This window comes from Haliotis rufescens, unplaced genomic scaffold, assembly GCF_023055435.1.
Source record: "Haliotis rufescens isolate VD_foot unplaced genomic scaffold, xgHalRufe1.0.p SCAF_1, whole genome shotgun sequence".
NCBI lineage: Eukaryota > Metazoa > Mollusca > Gastropoda > Lepetellida > Haliotidae > Haliotis > Haliotis rufescens.
This window is the reverse complement of record NW_025963779.1, coordinates 72,847,760-72,867,805: the sequence shown is the minus strand read 5'-3', so window position 1 is coordinate 72,867,805 and position 20,046 is coordinate 72,847,760. Positions and strand designations below refer to the sequence as shown.

Genomic DNA, 20,046 nt, shown 5'->3' with positions numbered 1-20,046 from the left:
TCAACCATCTTCAAAAGGTAAAACCTGAACACTTGTATATGGCATACAAGAAGTGCTACAAAAACAGACAGAAATAACGGACATAACAATCACCAGAGAAAATGACATTTTCGTCATCAGAGAATCCTGGATAAAGGAGACAGGAGATGGTGTTGTGAAGGCTGAATGTGCACTACTACACATACCAAAGAATAACGGTCAAGCTGGATGCGGAATTGTCACACTTACGTGCTATAGACAAGACCGATTTGTTTGAATCCATTGAAGAAAAAAACAGTGAAACATGGAGTGATTCATGTTGCCTGTCTATACGGACCTCCTAAGTTCCAAGACGAGCAAGACCAAAATATCAACATTTCATGAGGCATTCGCAAACTACAATCAGCTTCTTACAGTGAACTTATATTTGTTGATTTAAATATAAATATACATTTTGAAAACCAGTCGAATGCAGATACCATAAAATTGATATACTCGGCATGACGCAACATATAACCACCTCTACCAATTCTGGTGGTCACACGCTTGACTGGGTGATCTCCCACACTGAAGATAACACGCTGAGCAGTATTGCAGAAGATCTTCAAATGTCAAATGATTTCCCAATATCTGTAACATTGAGCATCCTGAAATCCCAGCCAAAGCTATAGAAAATAGCTTCGAGAAACTTCAGATGAATTAAAAGAGATAAATATGAGCAAGACATCAAAGAATCTCCCCATGTTAATATCATGTCCGGAAAACCTTAACCACTATGGGCCTTTGTACAACATTGTCCTCATACCAATCCTCAATAAGCATGCACTAGAGCGGGAGCAAAGATTTACTGTCACGCCGTTGACACCACGGTACAATGACTTGATTAAGAAAGAAAGGCTGTTCGTCACCATCTTGGAGGTGGAGAACTCACCTGATGAACTGGATAAACTCACCTGAGATTCACCAACAAATGTATAGAGCTCAAAGAAGCACATTAATAAGAAAGGCGAAAGTTGACTTTATCAACTCCAGGGTTGCCAAATGTTGCTCGTATGCAAAACAGGTGTTCAAAAGGACATCCAGCTTAACAAATAAGACACGGCCAACAATTTGTTGCTGTTTTTTCAAGAAAATAATTAGGCAATCCATCAACACCTTAACTCCCAATTATCTACATCTCAGCAAGAAATCACAGATGATTGCTTCATAGGCCACGTTCTGTCAGACGCCAAACCCTTCACTGAGGAAGAAATTGGTATGGTCATCAATGCATTACCAGCAACAGCGAGTTGGACACAGTTCCAACAAATCTGCTGAGAGAGTGCATGTGCATCTTGATACAGTCCATCACTAATATCTTAAACCTCTCGGTGAAGACGGGAAGGATGCCGGCAGCTCTAAAGAAAGCAATAGTGAAGCCACATTTAAAGAATGAAAATCCAACGACAGGCTTGTTAACTTTGCAAACCGTCCATTTCTGTCACAAATAGTGAAGGCTGTAGCCCATTTGTCAGAAGACCTGGTATCTCACAACGTTCAGGAAAATAATCAATCAGCCCACGGAGTGAGGCACAATACAGATAACCTTCTTGAAGGATACAAACGATGTAATGATTGAGGCAGACAAAGGCAACACATCAGCTCTAGCCTGCCTATACGAAACCACCCAGTGGGATAAATCAGCACCAATATGCCTATGACAATCAGCCCTACATGTATGAATCATGAACACACAATGCCATTTAGAAAGTTGTCAAATGTAACAAATATTATATTTGGGAAAAAACGTTCTTGGTAAAGTACAGATTCGGTGGCTGAGTGGGTTAGATCGCTGACTTTGTGTGCTGGCGATTAGGTGCCTCACTCAAGCAGTGTGGGTTCGAATCCTGGACGGGACTCAACCCAAAAAAGTATGAGAATCAGTGCTTTACTCAGAGAGTGTTATCCCAAATATGTTACCTATGTATCATGTTCTGTGGATGCGTTACCATCATGTCTGAAGAAAATTGAAAACCGCAGCAGTGATCTTCAAATATGGATGATGTCTCACTTACTGAAGTTAAATGATATCAAAACCGATTATATTCCCTTTGGCCCTCAAAAGAATATATCAGCACTAGAAAAGTCAACTACCACAGTAACTGTGGGACATATTAAAATACCATCAGTATCAAAAGTCAGGAATTTTAGAACGATGCCAGACAAGAACCTCAAAATGTCCAATATCCCAAATATGTCAGAAAGATCATCTCAGTCAAGATGCAGAAATCAAACTTGTTACAGCACCCATGACCTCCAACCACCACTTCTGCGAAGTCCCTGATTAACATCAGCCAATAGTAACTCCAAAGCCTTCCACAAATACAAAACACTGCAGCTAGAATAGTCACAAGAACAAGAAAGTTCGATCACATCACCCTGTCTTGAAAATCTCCATTGGCCACCAGTACTTTCAAGAATTGACTTTAGAGTATTAATTACTGCTTTTAAATGCTATAATCGCGTCTATCTCGCAGAGTTAATGCCCAAAACACTTACTCAGATCACAAGACCTAATGCTCCTGCATGTCCAAAACGTCCCCACTTTGGGGCAAAGATCCTTCCGATATGCAGCTGCAATCAAATGGAACAACTTTCCCATTTCGATCAAGTCCTCCCGAAACAGCTGTTTTCAAGAAACAACTTGAAAGGCCTATTTACTTCAAAATGCATGATTAAATTGACCGAGCCGCTCCATCACGTCGCCTAGGATACTGTGTTTGTGCCAAAGCTTGGCATCCACTGATTATTATTATTATTGTTATTTTTAATAGTAGTAGTAGTAGTAGTAGTAGTAGTAGTAGTAGTCACAAAATAAGGATGGAGTAAAACTGAATCACGTATAAATGGTTTATGGTGGAAATGGTTTATGGTGGACATGTGGAGGATCCAGATGAACAATTCACATGTGTTTGTGACAGGTGACACCGATAGAGCAGGATACGCCCACCTTTTCGCCAACAGCTGATATAATCACTATTGAATAGTGATTACTAAAGATATAGTCGGAGTCGCACAATAGACTCTTCTCTTAGCAGATATTACTTATCATTTTTGAAGTGGTTTTGTCGCTTTTCTTAACGCATCATGTCGCTGAATCTACTACTGTACCCATATCCACGGGCATATTTTAGAATCTAAGATATCAAGTTTGATCAGTCTGCCAAGTCTGATAATTTTACTGTTTTGTTGCGTCTGAACAGAAAATGAGATGTATGTATGTACTTGTTGAATGAATAAAGATCTATCTACACTGAGTTTAATTAAATGTACATGTATTCATGTAAAACTTCGTTTTGGCTGACTACCATGGCTTCCCTGGTTATAAGGCCATCCTGGTTATAACGCCAAAATCCTCTTGAACAACTATTGGCGTTAAAACCAGAGTAGACCTATTGCGTAGAGTGAGTGAGTATGGTTTTACGCCGCTTTTAGCAATATTCAAGCTATATCACGGCGAACACGGGTCTTCGGCGTGACGAGCGAACGCTTTAACCACTAGGCTACCCGACCGCCCCCCTATTGCGTAGAACGTAGAGTAGGACGAGATTAGCCATTCACAAACAGCTTTCTGATACACAGTGAAATCGTGTAAAACGCTTGATTGACCAGGCCAATATATACATAATATTTGAAAACAGTCAAATGTCACCTACAAAGAGCAATAGGTATATCGTTCTTTGAGTCAGAAAACAGCTTGACAGCTTTGTTGTAATTATCACAAGGCACATTATCAGACAGTGAAAAGGAATAGAGCTCGAATACATTGCCACCGTTGTATCACCCACACAGGATAATCAAACTTGTGTTAACACATCAGTGGTCCTGACGCAAGATATACTGTTCTGGCAAACGTTATTAATACTGTTCGTACTGTTGCCATGTAAACCAGCAGAATCTATAGTGTTCTCTCAAATAAACCAATATGATGTATGGACATTTAGTTTTACACAGCATAACTAAATTTCAAGATATGTGCTATTGTATGTACTCACACGTCTGAGTTGGATACAAAAGTATTAAAAAGAACAACCTCATCCTTGGATGCCGTGACAATTTCCCAATATGTCGGAACAGGCAATGGAACTAACTGTTTTGTCATGTGTAGTTTAAAGCTCATACATACTGTCATCAAGCCAAGCTGAGCTCACCTGGTTCGACTAAATGGAGTTATCCCGGTGTATGGCCAACACGTGACAACAAGTCACAACACGTTATTACCAAGCAACTGTTCACAAGTAAACTACACGATATATGTTATGGTATGGCAATTTAGGCAATAAAATAATGGATTCTAAGGTGGCCAAACAGAGTACTTACAGTGTATTCCTTATATTTGGTTTGACCCGTGAACAGCCGGGTAGAATAGTTCTTCAGCAACCCATGCTTGCCGTAAAATACGACTATGCTTGTCGTAAAAGGCCACTAACGGGATCGAGTGGTCAGGCTCGCTGACTTGGTTGATGCATGTCATCGTATCCCAAATGCGTGGATCGATGCTCATGATGTCAATCACTGGATTGTCTGGTCCAGACTCGATTATTTACAGACCGCCGTCACAGCTGGAGTATTGCTGAGTGCGGCGTTAAACAACAAACAAACAAACATTATATTTTTTCTTCCTGTGATTGTGACATTAAATGTGATATCACGCGAATATAAGTGGTACATTTATATAAATTTGAAAAAAAACATCATAATAGTTCTCTGTAGGTTTTGTACAGTTGTTGAACTAACATGTGTGAAAAGTGACAGTTCTATGTCAACATATGATATGTGCTGCCACTGCACTACCAGTGCTGGATATAGAGAGTAAGAAATAATATATGCTTTGTATAATGTGACAGATGTTAAATTTATCTTATATTACCATGTACCTTACAATACCAATTCGTCTTAACAACATTGCAATAACTGCCAAATGTGATGAATCAGGTCAGCTATAGAAAAAGATATACTTAACTTCATTTTCGCATCTGATATTTTTACATATGCTTTTTATTTGGGATTGTTATCACAGAATGATTAGCGGAGACACTGGGAACTATCAAATGTCAGTTAACATAAATTATATATTCGTTTTAAGAGAAATATATTCCTGTTGGGATGATTCTGTTAATCCAAGAAAAATCATTTATGTCAAACTTGGAGTCAAATGAATTGTTGATGATAACAATGACTCTATCTCAGAAAGATAAAGTTTCAGTCATTAAGGGATGAATTTGAGAGATAGGATCATGATAATGTCAAATACCGATGCTGAAAGCTTCTGTTGTACAACCTGACGCAAGCCAATTGCAAACCGTTTCAATTTCTTCTTGTAATACTTGCTTAACAGACATTTTATGTAAACTGTATGGGTGGTGGTAAGACAAAAAATAAAATAACAATTGTGAGGAGGATTTGATCCGCGGTGAATTTAAAAGTGAGTGAGTGAGTTAGGTTTAACGCCGCTTTTAACAGTATTCCAGTCATGTCACGGCGTGTCAGCTTAATGTGGGAGGAAAGCCCGAAGTGATGCAGATCTCAGATGTTTACCACTTCGGTGAAACCCACGAGCACGGGTATAGTGCTGACAAACCTAGAAACCTAATCGGGGCGAAACGGGATTCGAACCCACAATCATAGGATTCTGGCGTGCCCAAGGGACGCAACTCTGCACAGCGAATCACGGCGACTTAGACGACTGGGCCACCCGTGCCCCCGAATTTTAAAATAGGACAATATGCAATGTAAATAAAAGCAGAAAACTCGTTCCGTTTCCATAAGAAATCTCTGCTTAATTGTACGATTCCGACTATATCATGAGCATGCGTTATGAATCATTACTGAAAACATAAATCAGCAAGCCACGTAATTAAGGAAACGCTGTTCCTATCTTAACTAAACTATACGAATCAAAGATAATCAAGTTTTCAACGTCCTACGTCTATCTGAAGGGCAAAAAAGTAAGTTTGTTAGATCATGTTCTAAGGCCTCATGTGACCCATAATATAGTAAGAAGTTTGGAAAAAAACTATTCAAATATGTTAAGCGGTTTCATTTGTTTGGAAAGCATTCTTTCGGATCCTAAATCAGAAACCATTCAGGATAATAATTATATTCATGACACTTATATTGACCCTTTGATCTTGTCTATTTTTGCATTTGGCAGTTTAGAATTTCAATATATTTTCATCCACGGGAACAATAATAAGCATTGCTATATGTGTGGATTAACTTGGTTCTTAATGAAACATTTTAATAAATGTATTTGAAATTTTGCACACATACTGCGTTATATTATTTTAAGTTGATTCGTCAACCGAGTGCTAATATATATATATATATATATATATATATATATATATATATATATATATATATATATATATATATATATATATATATGGACGTATTGTAAGTAGGATGTTAAAATATTGGTTTTAATGAATTAGCACACTGGCTTTCTTGTCGACAATGTTGACAATCAATAAGAATGCTGCTACTAGTACATGCACTGAGGTTATAATGGTTTGGTTTGAAGTCAATAGAGGCATATTGAACAAGGTGTCTTGGTAGAACTTGTGATACTCTTTGAACACATTAGAATGAAGCTAGTGCTGGATGGATTGTTCAAGATATGTTCATCTACAAATTCGTCAAATTAAACTACATCCTTTGAAATGTTCCTGTTTATCTCTGGAATTCCTTATCGCTTATTCACATGTCTGAATAAAAACAAAGCAACAACTCTGTTTGCATGAGTTACAAACATGTTCTAATGTCTGATTACAATTATGTTTTTGAAGTGTGAGTACTACCAAAGGACTGTGACATATCCGTCAGTAGTTTCATAGTTGAACACAGCTTGGAAACTAAAGCTTACAGACTTTATGACACGTTCATATGTCTGGCATTTGTGACCTTATGTAATACATTGTGGTGGGGGCGGTCGGGTAGCCTAGTGGTTTAAGCGTTCACTCGTCACGCCGAAAGCCCGGGTTCGATTCCCGCCGTGATATTGCTGGAATATTGCTAAATTCGGCGTAAAACCATACTCACTCACTCACATTGTGGCGATTTACTGTTCCTAAGAAATATAGGTTCCAAAAAGCATTACTCTTCACACTGTGAAACCTTCAAATGAAATGAACGAAGTTGATTTTACATGTCTTTATTGTGGATGCTACCGGTGGGGCAGACTACCCTCACCTGTATATTTGATAGTGATTCATATACACATGTTTATTATATAGTCGGAATCGTACGGAGTCTGTTTAATACAGAGATTTCTTCTAATTAGTGAAATGTTTTTGTCCCTATTATTTGAACGGAAAATTATATACAGATAAAAAATATAAAATGCATCAAAGAGGTTTGGTAAAGTCACGCTGGTTAAACTATTCATCAGCTCAGGGGCCTTGTCCCCTCGACAAGCAGCCAAGATTATTATTATGATTATTATTATTTACAGATTAAAATATAAAAAATGCAGCAAAGAGAATTTGGGTGATCCTGGCACAGTCAGGATGGTTAGGATCATCGTCAGCTCAGGGCCCTTGTCCCTTTCTTCACGCAGCCCAGACAGCGAATGGGACTTCTCCCAGGAAGCAGTGCCTCATCGAGGCCACCCAGAACTTTTCGGAGAATGTGAGGGCTCCCCAACACTGCAGCCTTCTGCATTTCCCAGATTGTCAAAAGTGCTGTATTCCTGGTAGCAACCCAGGTACTCTCACAATGTCAGTCAACAGATTGGGAGGTACCAAACAAACTGAGTCAGAGCCGATTTGATATGGCACTTCGCTTGGTTGACACTCGTTTCTGTACCGTCAAGCATAATTATTATTATTCCCTCGAGAATTCCTTACGAGAAAAATAGGTTTTTGAAGACGTATTCTATCCCGGATCTTCACTGGTCTGCCCATGAGAATGAGAAGAAACAACTTCAAGACAACCAGAAACCAGTTGATGATTATCACAATGCTGTTTCGCGTTTATGTCGACTTTGAGTTATGTAACTTTGAACTGTGAAGTTAACACGTATCTATTGTGTATTGTTTTGCAGCAAATCGTTATCCATTTGTTACACGTCACGCAGTGTTTGAAATGACAACCCACCCCACACCCCCCTTCCGCAGCTTAAACAAACACGGTGGGGATTATCCCTTGGCCAGCGGCGGGACAAGTAGGAGGTCGCCGTTATGGTACCCAGCAGGATGCTTGTAATACATTGTTTGTTACAGATTGTCAATTGTTATTTTAATTAGTCACAATATCAAGATCAAAGGTGGAGTGCTCACTCCATATTTCATATTCAAACAAACTCGTAACGGTATTTTATTGCTTTAAACCATTCATTTTCATATTTGTTCCAAACTCCTAGGTTTGCCGTTATGTAGGACTGATCAGTATGATTATCGGAAATCGATTAACTCCACTAGGTGAACCTTGATGAAGTGTAGCAGCACCACCGTGTGGTATGGACACATACACAGGCCGTATATGCATCGTTAAGGATTTGCTTACAAATGATGCATTATTAACGAGCTCTCCTTAGAGTCATGGGTAAACCGTTGTCTTTGTAAAGCGTCTCCAACCCTTAAACAATGTGCACTGACATTGGGGCAGGTAAGATGAAACTACATTTATATATATATATGCTTTGAATGATGTTTGTAACTACGGTGAATCTTCGTTTGTAACACATATTTCTTCTCATTGGTCTCTCATGTATGCTGGTGTCCATGTTTTACCTGAAACCATCGGGACCGTGATGAATTGTTTGTAAGTACTTGGACTGAATCATCTCTTGATCTGCTTGTAATGATTTCGATATTTACCATTGCGATAGACAAGACTGTTGAAAGCGTGGGACCTGTGGAGATTCCGTGTGAGAATAAGTCCCAAGAAGCCTGTCCAAGAAATGATGATGAGGCTGAGTGACTTGGTCGATTGGTTCTTACCGTACCTCGATGTCGTTGTTCATTGTTCACGCCCTCCATCACTGGTTTAACTGGCTCAGATTTTATTATTTTAAGCCTGAGATAAAACAGCTGGGACATTGTTGTGCAGCGTGAACTACCATTATAAAACTCTACTGAACATGAAACAGTCTGGTTGGTTACACTCGTGCTGTATTGAGGTAGAGTTCCTCGATTTGTGCAACCATTAATGCCCCATATTACCGACAGTGAGTGTGTGTGTGTGTGTGTAACTCGGATATGTCCAATGGATATGTTCTATGGAATAGTTGATGGGTCCACGTTAAATTGAAATAGTGATTCATAAATACATACGCATGATATAGCCGGAATAGTACAACGGACCCTTTTTCAGTAGAGACGTATGATAACGGAACGGGTTTTATCGCGTTTGTTTACCAAGTGACGATTAAGATGAGCGATGTTATTCTAATAACGGCTTACATTGGCACGTGGAGGGTACAAATCTAATAGTTTCATTTTCGGTATGTAAAGATCTCATCAACTGAAGGAATATCAACAATTATCATAAGTGGTATATTTATGTTTCGCAAACTTTGCTCAATGATGAAGGTCACACAAAAGTGAATATTCATGAATATATGCTCAGGGCCCATTTGCACAAAATGATCTTAGCGCTAAGATTATTTTAAGCCTATGCTAAAGTATGGGAGTTACGATCATCTTAGCGCTAAAACTATTGTAAGCCTATGCTGAAGTATGGGTGTTACGATCATCTTAGCGCTAAGATCGCTTTGTGCAAGTGGGCCCTGGTATCGCCAGGAATGTGTCGCTCCTTTTCTGTGCCAGCAAGAAGTTCCGACGAACAAATACAAAGTTGTCTAAGCCTGGTATTGAACTGTACACATATGGGCTAAATTCCTAACATTTTCGAGTACATTAAACAGGGATATGACAAAGTTGTTCAAATAGATTTAATGTGTTAAAGGGAACAAACTCGGAACTAATAAGGGGTATCAACATTTACGTATATGTCGCATGCCTAGACAGAATTATATAACTTCACAACCTGTGAGACAAGACATCTGGGGTCAGTATGGTCCCAGTCGTCCAAAGCGACGCATTTCGCTGTGTAGAACCTATGATCGCGGGTTCAAATGCCTGACGTGATTATGTTTCAAGGATTATCAGCACAATACCCATGCGCATAGGCTTCACCAAAGCGATGAACGTCGAAGACCTGTTTCACTTTGTACTACCGACCTGTGATATTATTGAAATACAGTTCAAAGCCACGCTAAACCGGCGTTACAAGGCACTCGCTATACGATTGCTTTAGTTTGTGTAGAAAACTTCAACACACATTTAAAACTGCAACGTAAGATCGCTATACAGGTTGTGTGTTTCAATCCGTATAAATTATTTATATGTTATCGATCGTCGTAGACGTGTCTAGGTTATACTCAAGATGGTCGACAATGGTGACTACAATCCATATTTACCACAGCTATACTGACTTAACCGATTGAGATAACATGCCAAAATATTTGACATATAAGTGTTAACAATTTACGACCGATGTTGAGGCTAATTGGAGCGCTGTCTATCTGTCGAGCATATGTCAATGTTTCTCTCGATAAATACAAATCGAAACTTCTATCGGGATTTGTTTGCACTCAAGTTCGAATCCACAGGGTAGTCACACCATATTCAACTGATGTTTGTAATATTATTGGCACAGAATTTCACGTCATTCGTCATACAGTTTTAAAATTAAATAACGATTGTATTATTGTGTTTTTGTAAGTAACGTGAACTTTTTCCATTTTGTGTTGTCTGGATCTCTTTCTTTGTCAACAATATTTCCTTCTGGGTCTCATAAGAAATAGTTATAGTAGAGTAGAATTAGAGGTAGAAGTAGTAGTAGTAGTAGTGGTAATAGAAGTAGTAACAGTAGTAGTAGCAGCAGCAGTAGTAGTAGAAAATAGCAGTAGTAGTAATATTAGTAGTACGTAGCAGTAGTAGTAGTCGTGGTGGTGGTGGTAGTAGTAGCAGTAGTAGTCGTAGTAATGATAATAATTGTATTGGAAGAAAGTAGTAGTTGTAGTAGTAGTAGTAGTAGTAGTGGTAGTAGTAGTAGTAGTAGTCGTGGTGGTGGTGGTGGTACATACGCATGTTCAACCTTACATCATACTTGTACAACGATATTTCTTGATACCTATATATTTACAAGAATCCTCGTTCATAGATATTTTGGACATCATTTTTGACACATTGACCTATTTTTCGTAGACTCGTCACGACACAATTGCATTGACCACCTGAACAACTACAAACAGGTACAAACAATAGTTCTTACAAGCAACCGAAAATATACGGTCAACTTGCATTGCTGATGATGCATTAATGATTCACTGCATGGCAATCAACACTTAACAAAGTGCATGTTGACCTTTGGCGATCCACAAAACGTGACGAAGACGGCTTCCGATGCACTGTGCTTTTCATCTGTTGTAGTGTTGTTAGCATTTCAGGGGTATTATGCTCAATGTAGGGTTGCTTCAGTTGATATAAGGCATAAGGTGTGTAATGTGATGGATTCATGGTTGACAGGATGTCAAGGCCGTTCTTATCGAAAAATTGTCACATTTGTTCAAGCACTCATTCATTGATATACTCAGTGAGACAGTATTCCTCTATTCATAATTTATGTCATTGATATTGGAATAGTACGTTGTAAGTGATGCTTGTGATAGCCGTTGCTTTCCTCAGATTTATACCGTACGGAGAAGAAACACGTAGAATAACATGACATTTTAAAGACTTATCGAAGATGTTCATACGATAGCCTTGGATGTTCAAGAGTCACTACAAGCCGAGCCGACACGTGTCTGAGGATACTGATGCGGTTCAAAGAAGATAACACTCCCCAGAGATGTCAGCCATTACGTTGCTGGGGATCCTGTTGCTTGGTGCATCCCGAACAGCTATAACACTGGATACAGGTGCGTCTGTAATGAATCATTAAATGTCTTCTATTTGTTACAGTACATAAAACCATCACAACAAAGATACCTATTGTGCTTAAGTCAAGCAGAACAAGTTTATTTGTCCGCAAACGGAACTAGTCTCTGGCGACACTGGCGACACGTTCTAATAGTGGACTAGATTATTAAAGCGTACTGGAGTTTTAACTTCAAAGGCTTTTAATGTTTGAGTATTTGTTTGTTTGTTTCTGTCTACTTTACACAAGTTATGAAGTGCTATTTTCTTCGCCATAAGAAATATACAACACTTTGAAATGGAAATAAATTGACAGAAGTTGTTTTCTTTTACAAACCAAAACATAACAAAACGGCATCGAACTACCGTGGTCTGTGGTGTTATGCGGCTCGCTGTGTAAACAATGAAATGGTTGCTCCATCTGCAGGGAAACAGTTCATATCATCCTAACTATCTTTACATATTCAGTCATCAATACATCGATCATTGCCATCGTGAATGCGTGTTATTGTCTACATTGGCTGGCCTTTTGTGGCCAATTAGTCATATTTGGGTTACAGATATGCCTTCATTGTTAAATGTAACTTCTTTATAATATTCGAGGCAAGGGAGTTAATCTTTATTTCATGTACTGTAGAGGCCATAGGCCTATAGTACAATTTGAAGAATTTACAATTTTATACAATTTATGTACATATCTCACCAAATCACCTCACGTCATTGCACATCGCATCTCAACACAGTCACATAATTTCACACAAACAGTACAATACCATACCCTGTCATTTCATAATTTCTATTTTACCATATCACAACTTGTTATATCATACAACATATTCTATAACATCATATCATATTGTATCATTATTATAAGATCATACTATATAGTATTATTTCATATACTATTATCATATCATAACATACCATACATACCATCGTTCCATATATCACACCTAAATTATATCACATTTCAACATGTCATATCACACAACACATTAGCAATTTCATAGTTTGTCCCATCATATCTTATCATATCATACCCTATAATGCCATGTCATTCCATGCCAATTTATATCATATCAATCAATCAATATTTATTCAAAACTGGAAGACCGCAGGCCATGTAATATGTACACTAAAAAACAGAATTTACCAAATTTCTATAATACACATAACATATTGCATCATATCCCCTCATGTATCATATCATACCACAACACTTGTCATATCATATCACATCATGTCATGTCACATCATATCATTTCATATACATATAACTGTACTAAACCATTTGTAATATCACGTCCCACAATATCATATGACAGCTTAATAGTTTAATACCATTTCTAACTCTTTTGTTTGTAGTTTATTCAAATGGCAAATATCTATAAAAGTGTACTTAATGTATATACACAATAGTTTCCTAATACCAAGCAGCAGAGATTATTCTTTCATGAGTTTCTGTCGGTATAAAGAGGCATAATATATATACATGGAAACATTTTGTAAGATACTTCTTTTTTTGTTTGACAGCAGTGTAACAAATTTAATAATATTAAGGTACCTGTAATAATAAGCTTGCAGGTATTTTTCTCTAAGGTGTAAATACACTGGACATACAAGTAAGAAATAAAATTCATCTTCTACTGAGTTTAAACTACATAGATTACAGATTCTTTCTTCACGAGGAATGTTTGCATAGCGCCCTGTTTCTATTAAAAGGTCGTGAGAAGAACATCTGAAACGTGAAAGAGCCGTTTGAAATTTTTTAACATTAACTTTTGATAAATAATCTTCCATAATTTTTTCTGATTTAAACATTTTGTAATAAGAGCACTTGTTTGTTAGAGTCAATGATGCAGTCCAAGATTGTAAATAAATATCCTTTAATCTCTGGGTTAATGAAAGTATAAACATTGATTTGGAATACACATTTTGGTTTTGCCAAATATCTCCAAAGCCACAACTGAAAAGTAATTCTCTAACACCTGTAACCCAGTTTCTATTCCCATTATTATCATAAACTATCATCATATTATAACACTTTTTTGGCAATCTATATGAGGGCATGTCAATAAGTCTCAGCCAGTATTTAATAACTTTTATATTTGAATATACATAGAGAGGGAATCTTCCACATTCTCAATACACCACCAAGCTGGAAGTGTTTATTTTAACACCTAGATACTTTTTGCAAACATATAAATGAATCTTTTCTATGGCATCAAAGTGCTGTAAACCCCAGACTTCTGTCCCATGTCATCATATTATAACACTTTTTTGGCAATCTACATGAGGGCATGTAAAAAATATTGAAAGCGCTCAACATCCCTTGGCTTATTCAACGACATTGCGTGTGGAGATGATAGATCACTGAGAGGAGCTTATGCACACTCGATGACCCCAGCAACCTTGTTGCTAGGCTGACGTCACATGGCATTGTTTCGCCGAAGGATCTTGCAACAAAATTCCACAAATTACGTCATCGGATATTGTGACGTGATTGTAAACTTTGAGTTGCAAGGCCCCGTTCCAAAAGGCGATCGTGCTGTAGCGCAACGACAGTCGTTGGTCTAAGTTTAAGTATGTGAGTTGCGATAACCTTAATGCTGCGATTATTTTGTGGAACGGACGCCTGAATTCTAAAGGTAGACCCTTGTATGGTATTAAATTCATACGTTTCAACTTTTGTCTTGTTTGAAGTATTCTGTTAAACTCAATTGTATTATGCCGTGGATCGTGCAGGTGTCAACCTATTCACACTCGACAGTATAATTCTAAAAACGTTTTAAATGGCAAGTAATAAATAAAATAATAAACTCGCTACCGTGTAAAAGCAATTTTATGAAACTCGTGAATAGTTGTGGTATCTGAATCGCTTTCGCTCGCCAGATACCAGAACTATTCACTCGTTTCATAAAATTGGTATTACACGGGAGCTCGTTTAGTATTCTATATTTATGCCATGACAAGTTATTTATAAAATCCTGTATTTTCTATTTTTTGTCCTTTAAAGGACCAATATTCTTTACTTGCTGAATGACCTCCATTCTTAAATACCAAAACTTTTGTTTTACTCATGTTTACTGTTAGCTTCCATTTATTGCAGTAACTTTCAAGTTCATTAATTTGACACTGCAGTCCTTTGATTGTTGATGAAAAGAGAGCAGTATCATCTGCAAATAAAAGTAAACATATCTGTGTAATATCTGGATGGAGCTGAACACCATAATTACAGTTGGTATTTATTTGTACAGCCAATTCATTTATGAAAAAAGTAAAGAGAAATGGGCTTAAGATGCATCCTTGTCTTACTCCTAACTGACTAATAAATGTTTCTGAAATCTCATTATTGTTTCGCACACACACCTTAATATTCTCGTAAATGCTACCTAATAGTTTGTTCATCTTAAAGCTGAGGCCATGTGATCTTAAAAGGTTCCATAGTTTATGTCTCTGCACTGAGTCAAATGCCTTGACATAAAGTTTCCCACCCTTGACACTGAGGTATTTGTTAACTAAAACTTGAAGGATAAAAATGTTGTCAATAGTTGAATAGCCCTCTCTAAATCCAGCTTGTTCTTCATTGATTTTGTTGAGGGTATCTGCCCAAACCACTAACCTTTTATTTATTATGTTTGTGAATAGTTTACCAAATATACTTAGCAGTGAAATACCTCTGTAATTGTTTATATTATTTAGATCACCTTGTTTATGTATTGGCACAAGTATCTCTATTGACCATGCATCTGGAAATGTTCCATTTTCTAATATAACATTAAATATAAGTTCAAGGTACGGTACAATGATATCTAAGGAGTGTTTAAGAAACTCAGGAATAATCTGATCCATTCCAGGTGATTTGTTGCATTTAAGATGGTGTATACTCTCTAAAATCTCATCTCTGGTAATAGGGGAATCCAGTATATCATTTGCAAACTGAGTATCTGTTTGAGTCTGAGTATTATCTTGTGACTCCTGGAACTGATTTTCAGGGATCTGATCAGTATCTGTGAAAGTAAATAATTCTTTAAAGTAAATGTACCAATCCTTAATGTTGATATTATTTGCCTTTTGATGTTTGCTTAGACTTCTCAGTTCTGACCAAAATAGTTTAGGGTCATGAATGTTATTTTCTAAGGATTGTTGCTTATCATGTAAATATTCTTGTTTCTTTTCTTTGCACACAGCTATATATTTGTTTCTTATGTTATGATATTCTCTAAGTGAGTCCTTATCTTTACATCTCCTGAATTTATTGAGTGCCCTACATCTTTTCTTTTTAAGACCCTCACATTCTGCATTATAACATTTAAACAATAGATTTAGCTTTGGATTTCTAACCCTTTTTTGCATGTCTGAGCCCGCTAATTTCAAGGCATCCACTAAGTAATTAATACTTACCTCAATATTGGACAATGCTGTATTTACTGATTTATCAAGTAAATCTTGAACTTGGTCAGAAAAGAGCTGATCTCTAAAATTTTGTGATTTGTCATTATCCCAGACAAACTTGAAAGATTTAGTAGCCTGATCATTCCTTTGTTTTGAGGGTTGGTGTGTTTCAGGTACTCTTAATGTCATAGTAACTGGAAGGTGAACTGAATCTGTGCGAGATTCTACACCAAAGTCTGCAACATTGTCAAATAATGGAGAAGAGGCTATAATATAGTCAATTACACTGGTACCATTTACACCAATAAAAGTAACGTCACCGACATTTTTATCTCTACCACATCTTCCATTCATGATATGAATATTCAGAACTGAACATAACGTTTTCCAAAGCTGTTTAAAACTCTATCTAGAGAAAAGCGTTCAAGATTGAAGTAATCCGATATAAGATCAGACATGAAGTATTTATGGTTTTCAGTATACTCTATTATGTCATCTTCAACAAAGTCAGATTTAGTTCCAGTTCTGGCATTGAAATCACCACCACATAATACATGTACATCATCAAATTCTGATAATATTGCAAGTAGTTTCTCTTGAAAAAGAGTGACACCATTTTTACAATTAGAACTAAACTTACCATACCATGAGGAACTCGCTGGGTGTATGTACGCACACGTTGTTTGTCAAATAGTAGGAAAATTGCATTTTCAGAATTTTTTGTCCATTTTACATATTTAGACAATTCTGTCCTAGCCATAACTAAAATGTCACCAGAAAGTCTGCCATAAGATGATAATTTATCTGCCTCTTTGTTAATGATTTCATAATTTTGAAAAAACATTACCTAAATTGAGATCCTTACACCATGTTTCTGTAATTCCAATGATGTCAAAGTTCTGTACATAGGTACAGGAGTCAGAGTCACTTAATTTACTCCATATTCCAAAATATAAATTTCACAAGATTTTCCTTACTGACAGGTTGATTGTCAAATAGGTCCACAGATTCTTGATGAAGCGTCCTACAATCACTAGAAGTATGTACATTGTCTCTTACTCGGCCCTGACCACACCCCTAGCTCGACTGTCCCCTAGAGGCAGCATGAGAGTAGGATCTAAGCTGTCGCCTGGGAGGTTTGTTCTGCTGGGTGATATTTTCCTGTGAATTCTGTACACTGACCTCCTTAGGTTCCTCGACGAGCTTATTCCCTTTGTAGTAGTATCTAGTGTTAGGGTTCTCACTATGAACCTTCTACAGTTCCTGTCTCTGTTGGTTTGACAGGTCATTAGCGATTCCTATCCCATTCTGTTTCAGTACACTCCTAAGTTTCACTGAGTGTCACGTGTCTTCCCAGTGGCACATGCGCAAGATTATAGGCCTGGTTTTATTGGAGTTTTTTTAGGAAATACGGTGGGCCCTCTCAATGTCTCTCGGCACAAGCGGGGTCAGACCCATTGTTCTCCTTGCGTCGTTCGTTTATAATATTATTAATGAATACAATGTTTTTAAATAAATTCCGAAATCAGATCGACTCCAAGATTTCGAGGCATTGCGTGAACAAACAATAAGGATAGCCAATGCTGGGAAGGGGCTCTGTTCGCCTGTCGCGCCGAAGACCGGTTCCCGATTTTTTATAAGGAGGTAACCTGTGTTTCAGATTGTCCGGTACGGAACTGCCTCAGATGTCGAGAGGGAACATGCACTGTTTGCGAACCCGGCCTCTACGGGAGGGATTGTTCTCAGTCCTGTCCTACTAACTGTGAGGAACGGCTGGTGTGTGCGCACGGCTACTGCAACGGAGGGTGTCGAGACGGCTGGCATGGGTCCAGGTGTAACACCCGGTGCCCAGACGGTTGTCCTGTATGTGACAAGAACACCGCCCGGTGTACCCGAACTGACGCACCGCCCCTACACAATGGTAGGTCATACAATATAGGAATCTGACGTTCTGGTTAAAATGACACGAGAGTTGTACGCACGAGAGTTGTACATTATCTTCCTTGTTCAAGTATCTATGACGTTAGTCCAGGGAGTGATGTGTGAAATTTGGATTTCACTCCCGGTGTATTTATATCTTAGGAGGGTTGTTTGTTCGTACAAAGGGCACATGATATCTGTATTTGAATGGAACTTCCGATTCCTGTAGTCATCCTGTAAGTATAAAGTATTAGACAGACCCTCTGTTGGAATTCATAGCATTTTCCTTCATGTTACACGATTCCTCGGTGGGAAGCGCAGAAATGCTAATTCATGGCAGGGTTACCGAAGGTGGGATGCGGGTGCATCGTGGATCTTTATTTTACCTCCATAATCCTTTCCAGTTTCCCATTTAATGTAGTTCATGTCAGAAATGATTCTAGGCCTCTGGTATAATATGCCTTCAAGTTGAGTGAGTACAATTTCCAGCGCATGTTGATACGTATAACATCCATACATCAATACATTACATATAAGTGCAATATGATACTTTCACAATTTAGCATGTTTTACGACAAAGAACTATAATGCAACTCCAGTGGTAAGCTACCAGTGACGATCCGGCTTAGAACTGGTCTTCAGCAACCCATGCTTGTCGTACGAGGCGATTCTGCTTGTGGTAAGAGGCGAGTAATATGATCGGGTGGTCAGGCTCGTGTACGTCGATGCCCATGATGACAATCGCTGGACTTTCTGGTCCAGACTAGATTTTTTTGCAGACCGCCGTCACGTCACTGGTATATTGCTGAGTGCGGCATCAAACAACAAACAAATGCTTCGCCTCAATCAAACGGACGCAATTCCTTTGCAGAGTGTCCAGCCAACTGTTATTGTGTGCAGGCGTCTTGCATCCGATGCCGGACAGGCTTCGCAGGGCATAACTGTAAACTTCAAGGTTAGTTGACACTGATACTGGTACTTTTCTTCTCAGAAGCAGATCTATCTACTTATCTTATTTGTTCACATGTATTTCAATGGGTATTTCAGACTCTCACAAAGCAGACAAACCAACCAGCAGCTATGGCGTGCTGACAGCGATTTTCACTGGGGTAGGTTTGCTGCTAGGCGTGACCTTGCTGACACTCTGTGTTACATGCTACATCTGCCGGGCGCAGAAGAGATGGAGACAACCAACCGTCGGCGTGACGCACGAAGAGCGAGACGCTCCTCCAGCATATACTTCTTCCACGATAGAAGAGTCTGTGGAATTACGAGAAAGAGGCGATAACGCTCAAAACAGAAGAGTACTTCTGCCAGATTATCGCGCGACAGCTCTTCCTCCATCGTATGACTCCATTTTCTGTGAGATATCACGTGACAGAGAAGAGTCACGTGGTGCATGTAAGCCACCCTCGTATGAAACAATACAGCACGTGTGACCGACTTTACATGGTCTGTAAAACTACATGTATGTGAATAGTAACAAAACATTCAAACAATACATGTATGTGGCAAGGAACTGGACGTCCAAACAATACAGAATCAATATATCTTTATTGCAAGGAAAACTAACAGGCTATATGCCTATAGTGCAAATATGTGTGGATATCATATGTACAGAATATATCCAAAATTGTTGATACCACTTATCTTATCCGTAACTTTTTTGCAAGGAATATATAAGCTGCAATGGACTTTAATACAATTGGTATTTACAGAAGACATTAATTCTTCAAACTTAAAGATAACTGGAGGTACAGAATTTGAAGTAGCTATGCACAACGTA

At 38.2% G+C, this 20,046-nt stretch overlaps 1 protein-coding gene across 2 annotated transcripts; it reads left to right on the top strand.

Moving 5' to 3' along the window:
- The first annotated feature begins 8,486 nt into the window (after positions 1–8,486).
- On the top strand, positions 8,487–19,815 carry LOC124139740 (tenascin-like). Of its 2 annotated transcripts, XM_046507048.2 has the most exons (5): positions 8,487–8,628; positions 11,806–11,947; positions 18,001–18,261; positions 19,132–19,215; positions 19,308–19,815. In XM_046507048.2, the coding sequence occupies exons 2-5, from the start codon at positions 11,878–11,880 to the stop codon at positions 19,697–19,699; spliced, it is 807 nt and encodes a 268-aa protein (XP_046363004.2). In that variant the 5' UTR covers positions 8,487–8,628; positions 11,806–11,877; the 3' UTR covers positions 19,700–19,815. The 2 variants fall into 2 exon arrangements, with proteins under 2 accessions (XP_046363004.2, XP_048256642.1); XM_048400685.1 differs by lacking the exon at positions 19,132–19,215.
- Positions 19,816–20,046: the final 231 nt, after the last annotated feature.